This window comes from Melozone crissalis, unplaced genomic scaffold, assembly GCF_028551555.1.
Source record: "Melozone crissalis strain CALT ecotype California unplaced genomic scaffold, PUWL_Pcris_2 ptg000004l_1, whole genome shotgun sequence".
Classification (NCBI taxonomy): Eukaryota; Metazoa; Chordata; class Aves; order Passeriformes; family Passerellidae; genus Melozone; species Melozone crissalis.
In genome coordinates, this window is record NW_026535782.1 from 7,672,155 (window position 1) to 7,686,042 (window position 13,888).

The following is a 13,888-nucleotide window of genomic DNA, read 5'->3' on the forward strand; positions in this document are numbered from 1 at the left end:
CAAACACTGGCATTCTGCCCTCAGTTGCCTCTAGTGAGCTTGGCTTTATCCCTTTCCCCCTTCAAACCTGGCTTAAAGCTCTTTTAATGAGCCCTGTAATTCCTGGGCAAAGATCCTTTTCCCCCTTTGAGACAGGTGTACCCTGTCTGCAGAGATCTCCCCTCTCCAGGGCACAGAGAGTGATCCCTGTGGCCAGTGGCATATGGCAGGTGGCTGCAGCATGCTGGCTGGGCACGGGGGCACCCACGGCCATGAGCGTCTGTCCTGCCTCCAGAGGGGCCAAGGCTGACAGTGCTGCTGCTCTCTGCAAGGAGGGCTCGTGCATTTCTGAATTTCAATTCAGAAAAAGATGACAAGAGTCATCTTTTTCTGAATTGAAGCCTGCATGCTTTGATGAAAGGACACTGAGAAAGGGAAAGGTAGCTGCATTTCACTCTTGCTGCTTAGAACTGGCCCACAGCCAATATTCACATCTGGTACAGGCCTATGGTCTATGAAAACTAAACTGGCTATTTGGCAAAGCAGTGGATATTGGATCTGTTTTCACTGAAATGTGGAATGAGATAGGACTAGTCTCCCTTCCTGCTCCCATTGGCCCTTCCACCACCCCCTTCAGCAGTTGCCATCCAGAAAGAATTAGCCATAAATGATTAAGGGACCATAAAGTATTTTATACAGATGTAATTCTGTGGATACAGTCTGTTTCCCAGGACTGGATTTTCCCATTAATGGGACTCTGGCTCTGTGAGTAATTGGCAGACAGCAACGTTTTTTTACTCTCAAAATCCTACTCTGAAGTTCTCCATTAAACAAATGGGGCAAATTGCAGTCTTCAGGTACATGAGTCAAATATTACTGCAGTCAACAACACGTGAAATAACACTTTACTCGAAGGCAGAATTAAGCCAATGCAATGTAATACTGAGAAATATTCTGGCACATCAATTAAATGCTGCAGCCTGGTTGCCCTTAACAGACTGAGTGTGCAAGCTGAGTGATACCTTGCTAGCATTTGCAGGAACTGGGGCTGGTCCTATGGCCAAAAGTCCTGTGGAGATCAGCACTTACCCCCAGCACACACACAGGAGTGTGCCAAGGGCTGCAGGAGAGACATGTTTTGACCCTTCTGAGCCCTTGAGGGCTCAGCAGCCATGAGTGACTCAGGCAGCTGTGGGACAGCCTCAATTCTCTCCTGATTATTTGCTTTGGTTAGGATTTGAAAAGTGCCAGTTTCTGGGGGACATTGGTTTCAGGGCTCTGTAGGAACCTGTTTTAACACAAGGGCTGCAGTCTCCATGGCAAAGCAGTCACTGCACACATATGTTGAGCAGTTAGTGTGCTGCCACAGAGACAGGCAGAACTGGGGGGGGTCTTGCTGAGTGCCAAATCCAGCCCTTTGCTCCTGTGGCAAGGAAGTCATAAAATCCCTCTCCAAGATGGATCAAACTACACCTTAAAATGAGCAAGTTTAAAGTTGATTTAAAATGTTCCACTATCATTCCCAATGGAGGACTATTCCAGATCCCCACTCTTTTGATGGCCGTAAGCTTTCTCCCAACTTCTATCCTATTCTTATTCATGGTACTTTGCATTTCTCTGCTGTGATTAAATGTGGTTCTTCCCCACTGGAGTAAACATTTTACTAAGTTTTATCCTCCTCTAAAGGCCAAGGTTCCCTTCGTCACGTAGCTTGGTCTCATCACAGATGTCTTAGGACCACTATGTCCCAGTTTGAAATGAATATCAGTTTGAGCATATAAAGTAGAAAAAATAATATACAAAAAGCCACGGCTACTGTAGTTTTGGGGGGGTTTTCCCCCTCTCAGGGTAGTTATGATGAAGATGAAATAGTATTTGTCTTTAAAATAAAAAAGTCCTCTAATATCCCAAGACTAAAATTTCTTCCCATATCTAGACTATAGCACAACTAAGAAAAATAAACAATCCTTCTCTCATAAATCAATTTAAATAATGTTTAGGATTCATGTTATGAAGTTGGAACCTTTTTGCTGTTTATAAATTAAAATTTATAAAGAAGCTTAATTAAAATATGTACAGTAACAAGTTATCTAGAGGCAAGAAATCCTACATTGTGCTATTTATGAAGAAACAATTTTCTCCTCAGATGATTTATAAGCCTGGAAGGGCAAACTGAAGGCTTAGTTTTCCTTATCTTTCATTTCACAAAATCCCCTGACTTTCTCAGTAATAGGGATCTGGCTTTTCATTTAAACAGAACTGCAAATTCAGTAGATTTGGGGATTGAATTGCAGGACACAACCTGGAAAATTTCTAAAGTGCAAAATAGTTCCATGTCACAGAGAGCAATAATTAAGTAGAAAAATGTTAAAATGGTATGTTTGTGATATTTAAATTGCATAAATATCTGTTGAGAAGGTCTGAATTTAGATTTCAGGAGAGAAAGCAACCTTAAACAGAAACTCCTTCCAACAAAATTCTTCTAAAGATAGTGAGTTCTGAAATTTAATTAGTTTTTTTATTTAATGATACTTCTTTTCTCCTAGGAATGATGCTGCCAAATGTCTGATTGCACTTCAGTGTTCCTGAAAATACTGCAGTAGTCCTGGTAAAAGTCACATAGGTCTGAAATGCTTCAGAAGTTCAAGGACAATTTCTGTTTTAAGTGTCAGGGGTACATCTAAAATGGCAGAGCCTTCTAGGCTTTGCTTTCCACTATAAACTGATAGAAGTAGAAATTATTAGGTAGGCACGAAATGATATGGAAAAACTTACCAGCTCCCTGAAGGGAGAATTAACCTATACCAGCCTACGCTGTGATTTCGTATTACACCTTCTTAAAACACACAGAAAAAAGAACAAGTATGTATTTTTAAATCTAACTTGTTCCATAATATTTTTGCAAGTGTACATGAGTGATAGCTATTTGTTTGATCTAAGAGATATCTAAACTTCTGCCATTGCTGACAGTATGATATTATCTGTAAAAATAAAACTAATTGGAAAAAAGTTAACTGCCTGCCTATGATGTGATTTCCCATATGGCAACAGATACATGCTGAAACAGTTGAACCAAAAATGCCCACTCCAACTGTTCCATGAAGCACAGTTCCTGAGGAGCTGTCTGCCTGAATTAACACAGCACCGTGTGCTTAGGGTAACACTGGAAATGTCTGTGGCAAAAATAGGCACAGTGAGGGTGGAGATGGATGTGTTCCAGTGGATCACTCTGGGCTGGTTTAAAAGATTACTGCCTCCAGATTTTCATTACTTTTCCTCAGCTGAAAGTTACAGCCTTTGTATCTGAAATTAAGTAAAAGGCAGCTTTAGTATTCCCAACTTGGTTTTATGCCAAATAAAACAGAGCCACTGAAATTCCCTTCAGAAGTATTTACTGCTGGTTGACTGTAGGCAGTGGGAATGTCCAGTGAAGGGCAGTAATGTCCTGTGGGCTAGCAGCATTGCTTCTGAAGCCACTGCAGTTACCCCAGAGACAGTGTGTCCATATCTGGAGGTACCAGCACAGGGAAGGAAAATTTCTGAAAGCCATGGGCAAAGTTGTTCAAATAAAAATACTGTTATTCCCAAGCAATGTTATCAAGTCCTGGTTTAATCTGTGCAATTATGTTTCTGATAACCATCAGCATCACTTCAGCTAGGGCAACAAACATTTGGTACACAGATCTGCCAAATTCAGGCTGACTTCTGCTAGACGTGTCTTGGTGCTGCTGTGCTTCAGGAAAACTCCCATAGCTGTCTGACATGGGATAACTTCCCTGAACCTGGGCAGTGAACATGGCAGGGAAACTGAGCTTTTTTGGGGTGCTTGAGGGTACCTGTTATGATGGCAGGAATGCCCCAGCCAACAACGTAGTAGAACCGCATGTGCCCGAAGTTGATGTTCCTCACTTCAGTCAGCATCCGGTAGATGTGGAGCTGCTCCACAAACATCCAGGCAAAGGTGCTCATGTAGAAATAATGCAGGAGGATGGCAATCACAGTACACACAAACTGCAAAAGGGAAAGGGCAGGGAAATTAGAATTGCTCTTCTGAATCACTACCTGGTGAGTCACTCGTTCCCCCCATGTAGCTAATGGCAAATGTAATAAAAAGATTTTGGCAGAACAAATATACTGCCTTTAATTAAGTTTTTCAGAGCTTAAGAAGAGCTGCCCATACTGTGAGAGATTTTGCTTTTTTAAAGTAAAGTGGATCACGAAGCTCTGTCAGGCTGAGAGCAGAAAAATTTAAGGACCTGCTGAAACCAGAGACCAAGTCCACAGTGAGACTAAAAGTAACAGCTACAATGGGCACACTGGTAGCTGAAATCATCTTTGTGATCAAATAGCCACCTTGAAACCTATGACCTACAGATACTTGCCCTTCTGTAATATCTGCTAACCAATTTTCTCTCCCTACTTAACAGTTTGATGAGTAAAAACAAGAAACAAGAATGACCTCAAGCACCTGACACCTGAATTGTAATCTTGTGACGAACCTTCTCCTTTCAGAAGCCAACCAAAAATTTTGCCAAGGATCTGTTGATAAGCTTGAATTAAGAGAACTTTGTGCAACCATTCAGTTTTTGTTTGAAAATGTTTTACATTGTGTTTTGTAACCTTTTGTTCCTGTGCAGCACTGACCCTGCTTTCGGACTCTGGCATGAATTTTTAGTGGTTTTTCAGGGTGTAATGCTCAGATATGTACATTCCCCTGTTTAATGTACATTTAACCTCTTTAGTGAGCAAAAGAATCATACAAAGACTGCCAACTTTCTGGATTCACTTACTACATCAGCACTATTATAACATCATGTGTTATTGAAAATGTGGCTCACTAAATAAACCATCATTCTTCCCTCTTTCTAACTAGTGCTTTTCTTGTTCCTATTCTCACATGCTTATGAGTAGAGTGCTGCCCTGAACATTACCTTTTTCAGGTAAGAAAAAAGAAAGAAAATAAATCACTTTCTATCAATAGTCCAGGGAAAGATTAAAACCTCACCCAGAAATGTGACTGTTAATTTACAGAAACCCATAAAAGCCAGGCTGGGTGCCAAGCAGCACAGCATTATTTGTGCTCCAGCATTCTTTACCTCTTTATGTTCATCAGTGCATGACTCGTTAGACAACTCTCATTCCATACAGACAGATGAATAATTGTCTCAAGCAGACATGGCTTACAGCCCTCCTACCTTCTCAAATTGACTGGGTAGGCTGTAAGGAGCAGCCTTCTACTGTATGAAATATATTCTATAAATTAAAGATCTTTGTGTAAATGGTTTAAAGGTTTGGGGTGTTTCACTGAGTCCTGGTAACCCCACAGGACATGATAACACCATGAGCCCCAAAGCATAGAAATGAGAAGGAGTAAAAGAGAACAATCTCACCAAGTACAACCATTAGGATTTGTGGTATTGATGTAATGAACTGTTTTACTGCTTTTATATACCTCTGCTTGGTACTTCATGATACTATGAAATTAATATGGAAATGAGGAGCCATCATTTATGGAATCATTTTTGGTAAAATTCTGTAGGGATGTGGACTTGGCCCCCAACTCCTCAGTAGATACGCTGGAGAACTGAAACTACCCCTTGCCAGTGAAATGCAGTGAAAAATGAGTGGTGTGCTCAGCAAGGCATGGGAAAGGTCAAGTTACACAGAGTGCTGTGTATCAATTGGCAAGGTGAGCTCCTTTCAGCAAAGTTATGTTAGTATGCAAACATTTATATAACGAAACAAAGACAACACAAGTTCACACATGACATGAGACCATATCCCAGAGGGCAGGTCACTGCAGAAGATCTCACCACAGCAGCAGAAAAAGGACCAGGATTCCTGGTAAAGGGGAATATTGGTATACAGAATTGGAAGTGATGCAACCAGCTGGAAAGCTTTATCCAGTTTGGCATTCATAGTTTTTCAAAAGGTAAAGTGGGAGAAGAAGCCCAGGAAAAAACCCAACAGACTAACCTGAATCTTAGAAATTGAATAATTTCAGCATCTTAGTTTTATACAGTTTTCCAAAAGAAATACTATTAAACAGAGGTTTCCTGGCATGACAGTTTTTATAAGAGAGGTCTCTCAAATTTACCAGGAAAAGTTCCTGTCAGCAGTCAGTTACTGGAAGCTGAAATTAGTCAAGGTTAGATACTTTTAAAAATGCATGTTATAGCTCAAGTGGCTATTAGAAGCCAGAGTGACAGTGTAGGATTAAGTTAGACAGCAAATGAGGCTGTGTGTTTAGGCACCACAGTGTCACTGCCATGATGGTGATGATATTCATTGAATGTAGGCATATTCTCCTATTTCTGTTGCTTGGATAATGTGAAATCAGCATGATTTTTTTATTGCTATTTTGTTTTGATCTCAACACTGTACTTCCCTCTCAAAAATTAGATTGAAACATGTACATTAATGGATTTCTAGAAGATAAATTTTCTTCACAGCGTTCAGATAATCCCTAAAGTAACATTCTGAATATTTTTCCTATCTATTAAGGACATACATTTTGTTGCATGCCATCCCTCATCTATGTCCAGCTTGTTTGGCACAGCTGTGGAGCCTGGCAGTGCTGGAGCCCTTGTCTGTCTCTTACCTGTCTGAATGGCAGCCATGGCTTTTGGGATGGGTGCTACTAAGAACAGCAGCAAGACTACATATAATGCCACATAGTTAAGAGAGCAATGAGGTCTTCAGTACAGAACACACTTCACGTGTGGTTTATATCTATCTATCTCATACTCAATCTATTCATAACTTGCATTTCTTGACATGCACAATGCTGGAGATCCTTGCACTAAGTTTTGTCAACAGATATGATGGGCTGAAGCCAACAACCCCTGTGTCTGGAAGGCACAAAGCAAACTGACAGGTATCCTACTGAATCTTGAATGTAGCAAGCTGTCCTGTGCCTGGCAAGTGGCTTCTCCAGAATGGCCAGCGGGTGCACAATGTGCATATAACACCTGACCAGCACCACATCACTGACAACCTGTGAGTCTACACCAGGAGCCATTTGGGCTTGGGAGGTACCTGCTGCAGGTGAAACTGGAGAGCCTCCTACTGAACAGGCAAAGCAAGACAGAAAACACACTGATGGAAAGGAAGGAAGAAATAAGTATTTAAGGTTCAGTTCCTGGGATAAACCTTCAACAGGGCTGCTGTCATATATTCTCTGAAAATAAGATATACTCCTATTGCCTGCCATTGCTATTAATGTTATCAACCACACATGAATATATTAAAATCTGATGTTTTTCAAGTAAGTGTTGAAGCCAAAAAGAGGAGAAAGTGAAACAGATGGGAGAAGGTAAAAGCTGCAATACAAACCCCCTGATTTAAAGCTTGAGAACAACTCTAGCAATGAACACAGAGTAAGTCTTACCGGGTTCTCAGTCTGGTTGATTCCAATAAGAAAGACAAGCTCAGAAAAGAAGAGGGCAGCCACCAGGTTTTTGTGGATACTGTGCAAGTTGGAGCGCAGTGTGCGGATCAGGACCAGCAAAATGAAGGTGATCAGCAAAGCCGCCAGTGAGATGGATACGGTTGTGTAAGTGACAATCTTCAGAGGAAGCACCTCCCCATTCTGTAGAAAGACAGATTGACAGGAACTCTGGGGGTTTTCCCTTCCCTTTCCTCCAATCAAATCTACTACTCAGGATGCCAATATTTTCATTATACTGAGCCAACATACAGATTTACTTAGGGACCAACAGGAGTGGGTGACGCCACCTCTTTAGCTGCTAAACATGTTGAGTGCATATGGGCAGCACCCAGAGGATGCACCAACCAAGTATGAAGGTCCTTTCAGCAAACCCAGCGGCAGGTGCTGCCAGGCATGGGCAACACACTCCTGACACTGGGACTGATCTGCTGGCAATGCCCTGAGTCACCCACAAAGCTCTGTTCCAAAGCTCTTGGAAACGAAAGTCTCCAAAAATCATGAACCTGACATCACCCACCTCTCGTTTGGAAATGTCCATCAGGACAGCAAAGCTGGTTATATGGTTGCACTGGCAAGCAATATGGCTGTGGTTTCTGGAAAACAGCTCACACCCTCGGGAGGACCAGGCACCTGTCCCGCCAATCCTGTGGGGAAAAAGGCATTTCTGAGCACCATCCTCCAATCTCCCCTCACCTTCCTCTGCCCTTTGTGGCAGCTTGTGCTGCACAACCAGAGAGGACTGCAAGTACAGGACAGAATCATCTATAGCTGTCATCTGCCTTAAAGAGCATCTATCATCAAAGGCCTTCAGTTGAAGTAGTTTCTGATAAGATAGCTGGCCAGATTTGGTGGGTTTATAACAGTATGTTTTGAGTTTAAAAAAAAAGATTTAAAAACGTGCTTTTGGGTCAGTGACCACACAACCAATATGGGAAAGAGATTGCACCGAACAAAATGTCTGTAACTGAGCTAAATGATATCAGAACCACAGAGGGACAAATGTTTTTGAATCACATGAATATGTTTCAGGAATAATATGATATCATTATACAGTTCCTCTGAAAAGTACACAAGAAAAGGTTAAAACCTTCTCTAATAAATAATATTTCATGCCAGGAGATCTCTTATATTAACAATGGGGAGGAACTGCTGCCTTAAAATTCTTCCCTGTGCAGTTATGGTTCACTCCAGTGACTTCAGAAATTATTTTGTATCACTATTAATTATTCTATTCTGAAGTTAATGAGTAATAAAAATAGTCTTGCAGTTACTGAAAGATTTTTCAATTAAATATGACAAGACCTCTTTTTCATTCAGCAATAAAATATTTGTTAAATTTTAATATCACTTCCTCTCAAAAAGTAGTCTCTTTCTAAAAGCTCTTTCATTATTACAAGCCACATAAGAGCTGCTTTTCAATTGTGGCTGTAGGAAGACCTAACACAGATAACAATGCCACTGAAGTTGCCAGCAAATAGCTAACACATGAATCACTTTAGAGCTAATGAGTTATTCAAGCTCAAACAATGTTTAAAAATTTATGAAAAAGGACTTGCCATTCCCTCACAATCAGCAGATTGACAGAGTGCATACAAGCAAAAACACTACTTCACATGTGGGCAAATGAAGAGTTTATTACTGTGAAGATAAGAGATTTCTGTTGCATATTTGATCCTTTAAATGATATAACCTCCTGAAGCCTTTAACTAGGGGGCACACATTCCCTAGGTTAGTTTGCTGCACAGGATATTGCCTTTTAATGGATTTTTCCATACATTTACTAGAATTTTGGGGGTTTTAGGAAACAAGTGACAGCTATTCCCCTTTCCTGGGCAGATCATGTCATCCTCTCACTGTGTACCTGGGTTTGTAGCTGAAAATTGCAACATATATGTAACAGTTACAATATTGTGAAAGCATCATATGAGAATGTGGTTACCTCTCAGAACATTTTCTTTTGTTTTATCCCCACTCTTGAAATATTTCCAACAGGACTGTGCTGTTTCCACAATGCCATAAAACCAATGAAACATCAGCATATACAGCTCCAGCTCATATAATTTTTCTTATTTTCAAGAAAAAGATGTCTTTGTCTTGAACTTTACTGAACACAAAAGACCTAAATGAACGATTTTCAGAACATTTCATCTTTTTCCTAACACTTGCCTCCTAGAGAGTCAAATACTCTCTTATATTCTGCTTCTATATTACTATTGCTTTCCATAAACTGAAAAGGTCTAATGTCCCAAAAAAGGTATTTCCACTCCCTCCATTTTTTCACTAAAACAAATGAAAGCAAATCCACAACAGCTGGTGAAATGAAAGTTAAGTTTCTTACCAGCCCAACTGCCTTTGTATTGACTTTTGAGTCAAAAATTTGTGATTCAGAAATTAATAATCTTTACTCCCAATTTTATGTGAAAAACCTCAGTCCTCATTTCTACTAAAATGAAGATTTGATTTTTTAATTTTTTGCACTGGCCCTGGCTGAGGCACCAAGGGTAGGTGCCTGTTTGCTATCTACTCTGTCCATAGTCACTGGAGTGTAACAGGAGAAGATTGAGCTTATGGAAGAGCTGAATCATCTCCTGAAAATTCTCACTTAAAGACCTCAGGCAAGCCATGAATTCAGACACTGGAGTTGGACTATGTTTGTCCAGACATACATCCGTGGGCAAATAGCATGGACAAATACAAGGAAATTGTGGGATTTATTGCTTCTGGGTGAAAATGAACCTGCAGAAAGACATGACAGCATTGTGTTTCTTAGAAACCGCATGGCTAATCCTTTGTTTGAGGAGTTATGATAATTATTTTCATTTTTCTCAGGTTGGTGGGAAATGACTACATGGCTCTATTCCACAAAAATCAGCTGTCAGTTGAACAGACAGACCAAGACAGGGTTTCCTGCAGAATTATCTTCCCAGGATAAGGGCAGGAGTTTTCTGCTACTCAGACGGTGTCACTCACAGCCCTAAAGCAAGCAGGAGACATACGTGATGGAGTGATTCCAGAAGACACAGACAGGCTTTGTTCTCTCCTCTGTTTCCAGCATGGCATACTCCACTATGACAGGCTTTTCCACCAGGTTGGGAGGAAACTCTCCATCGCTGTGAATGGCTGTGCTCACTACAGGTGTGTTGATGATGGGGCGATTTGGTAATCTGCACAAGGAGAAAAATTGCACGGTGGTCTGCACATCAAAATGCAAAGCTACATTCTGCAAATGGAAGATCTCCAGTTGCTTCTGCTCAGAAAGTGAGGCAGGTATACCAACAGCCTTCCATACAGATGTGTTCCCAAAAACTGCTGGCACTTCTGGCATGGTTATTCTCCCACAGTGTGCCAGAGGAGGACATGGGGCAGCACCGCAGCGAGAACAGCAGCACTGATGACTTTTGGCCAGTATAAATGCAGCTCTGTCTCCCCCACGCATCCAGAGAGCAGAAAAAGAGATCTGAACAATTCCCAAACAGGTCTGGGGTTTACCTCAAGCTCCTCCTGTCAGGATCATAGTTTTCAGGCAGGAGGTGTCCCAGAGATCGGTATATAATGACCATGGCAACAGTATGATGTGCCTCAATGTCTGGGTGTCGCTTCTTCCTCTTTGCAAAAGCACTCTCAGGGCTGAATACATCGCTGTTCAACTTAGAGGGTATTTTCTGATTTGAAGGTTTCATTGTAGGCACTGCTATGGAATAAACACAAATATTAAATTCTTTGCATACAGCTTCAGAGCCACCATTTAAACTGGTAATTTTACTTTGCCAAGATACAATAATATTAGAGTTCTTACAATTCCAAGCTTAGAGCACTCAGCATGCTTCTAATGTTCTACTTGATATTTTTAATAAAATTTCAGCACAAATCATAGTTATATAGCTGATAATCAAAAAACCATTGAACAGTGAGAAGCCATTTAGTCTAGCTATAAAATAAGCAATTTCTAAGCTAAAAGGTACATAAGTATATAAGTACCCCATGCACAACTTAAGGAGAAGATTAAAACATTATGCATGGTGTTAAAATGCATTTATATATGGCAAAACTAGTATTAATGAACACACCAACCACTCACATGAGATTTCTCCCTGCTAATTCTGTCATTTAATGAGCTTTCTGTTTTGGAAGATTCTCTTAAAATTCCCATTCCCTTTTGTCTTACAAAAAAGATACAAATCATAGAAATAGATAATCTGTTTCTAAGCAAAAAGCCATAAAGCTGTACTAATTATTTTTGGAAGAGTTACTATTTCCTCATTCAGAAGACATTCAAGGATGGTTCATCTATTGAACTTTGAGTTACCCTCTCTCCCTTTGCCCAAAAACCTTGCGGTGCTTTGCAGCAATCTTGGGATACTTCAGAGACACTGGGAAGTAGGTACTCCCCAATGTATTCTCCCTGATCACCCAGCTCAAGACTTTTTCATTGCTGCCTAGTTCTGATAACACCTCTCTGTGCTCCCAGATTTGGATTCTCTGTCTCTCACACCACCTCCCTCCATCTCTGCAGGGGCTGGAGGAAGGCAGCCATGGGACTGCAGGCACTGGACAGCCATCCCATCCCATCCTGGTGGGAACAGAGGCAGAGCATTTCTCCTGCTTTGACAGGGCTCTGAGGGGCTGCAGGCGAGACCTGACAGACAGGTACAGCCAGTCCCACAGCCCCCCATGCCTCCATCGCTGCCGGCAGGCAAAATGCCTCAGAAGTATGCACAGCTGCTCCATCCCTCAATAATGCTCACTTGTGCAGGCATCGCCCTGCTCTCACCCCAGTACCACTCTGCTCCCTGAGGATCCACCACACGCCCTGGGAGCTGCCCATAATTGCTCACCAAACAGCAGCAGAAGGGTTTTACCTTTCCTTTCTGAAGGTCTGAATAGAGTATCAGGGAAGACAACAGATGACTCCAGATCTTTGGGGTAATCTTCTTTAATCTCATGAAATCGTGGTATTCTAGCTCCCGTGAAATTAGACTTGTCAAAGATGTCAACAGCAATAACTGGGGGGGATAAAAGTTTCCCATCACCACAGTGAAACATTACTGGAAGGTTAAAATGACTGCACGATACAGGTAAAAAGTTTAAACCCCAAAAGTGAAAGTAAAACTTAATTTTTTTCTGTTAACACTTTATATAATAACTAAAATTTTATGTATCAGCATTATGTTACATTTATCATATTATACATTGATTGTTCAGTGGAAAGGAATTCACAAGACAGCATCTCTATGAAAACATACTGGAAACATTGGAAATAAAGAATCATAAAATTGTTTAGGTTGCAAAAGATCTCCAAGATCAAGTGGAACTGTTAATTTAGCACTGCCAAGCACTAAATCATGGCCCCAAGGGCCACATCTACATGTCTTAAATACCTCCAGGGATGGTGACTTCCCTGGGCCACCTGTTTCAATGCCTGGGAATTGTTTCAGTGAAAAAACTTTTGCTAATATCCATCTCGAGGTGGATCACTTTGCTGGTACTTCTCCAGCAGCAGCTGACTGGGGTTTCAGAGGCTTTTCCCTGGCTGCTGCTCAGTGAATGCTCCTGCTTCACAGAGTTTCTCCATGTGCTGCTGGCTTGCTCCAGTGTGTGCTGCATGTTCCAATTCCAGACTTGCTTTGTAATGGGAAGACTAAATCTAGTGCTTCAAAACCACAGTTCTGCATCTGTTGGATTGTGAAGTCAGCTGACAGAAGCAAATAACATGCATTTAATCTGGGACTACTCCTGAGTCCCCACTGGCAGATCCTCCCTGGCTTACCTCATCATCTCTGCCTGTTTAACTGCCCAAATACTTAAAAGCATTTGAGTTGGCTTTAACTTTCTCATTTAGGACAAGTCACTGAGTGCCAATTTACATGTCCTGGGGGTAACCCTACACCAAAAGGTATGATCCTCTGCAAATTTCTATATGAGGAAATACCCACGTTAAGACCTGCAAATTCCCATTCCTTTCCTAGGTTCTAACTAATTCCCAGAGGAGCCATTAGGAAACTCTATTAACACCATGTTCACCTGGAAAAACTGTTCAAAAGAAAACAGACCTCTTTCAGGCCAGAGCTGCCTCATCACTCTCAAGCTCACACCTATTTAAACAGGAAGAACTGGTTGAAAAAAAATCATGATTTATAACCTGCAAGAAATTCTGGGGTTTGTTTTCATCTCAGTTCAGTTGGGTTAAAATCCTAAGGACAGTTTTTTCTGAGTATGAAGATAAAAATATTTTGATTCTCATAGTCCTGAATAATAAGAAAGTATTTCAGTTTATCAAAGAAAAATCAAAGTGTTTCAGTTTGGCATAGCTCAACAATAATCTATGCCCCATTGATGCAGGATGCTACAGCCTTTGTAACTTGACTGCCTCATGCCTTTTTCTGCCCCTGTGATTGTGCACATAAAGCATTCTTGGGACAAGGTTTGTAGCCAATTAAAATTCTTACTATAACAGAAGGT

At 41.1% G+C, this 13,888-nt stretch overlaps 1 protein-coding gene across 1 annotated transcript in view; it reads right to left on the reverse strand.

Annotated features, from left to right (window-relative positions):
• The window catches only part of CELSR1 (cadherin EGF LAG seven-pass G-type receptor 1), a 164,956-nt gene that overhangs the window by 12,892 nt on the left and 138,176 nt on the right, over window positions 1-13,888 (reverse strand). The window contains exons 20-25 of the mRNA XM_054274344.1: window positions 12,289-12,432; window positions 10,919-11,120; window positions 10,426-10,593; window positions 7,947-8,073; window positions 7,370-7,570; window positions 3,816-3,990 (exon numbers count right to left, since the gene is read on the reverse strand). Coding sequence (XP_054130319.1) covers window positions 3,816-3,990; window positions 7,370-7,570; window positions 7,947-8,073; window positions 10,426-10,593; window positions 10,919-11,120; window positions 12,289-12,432 — 1,017 coding nt within the window. The remainder of the gene's footprint in view (window positions 1-3,815; window positions 3,991-7,369; window positions 7,571-7,946; window positions 8,074-10,425; window positions 10,594-10,918; window positions 11,121-12,288; window positions 12,433-13,888) is intronic.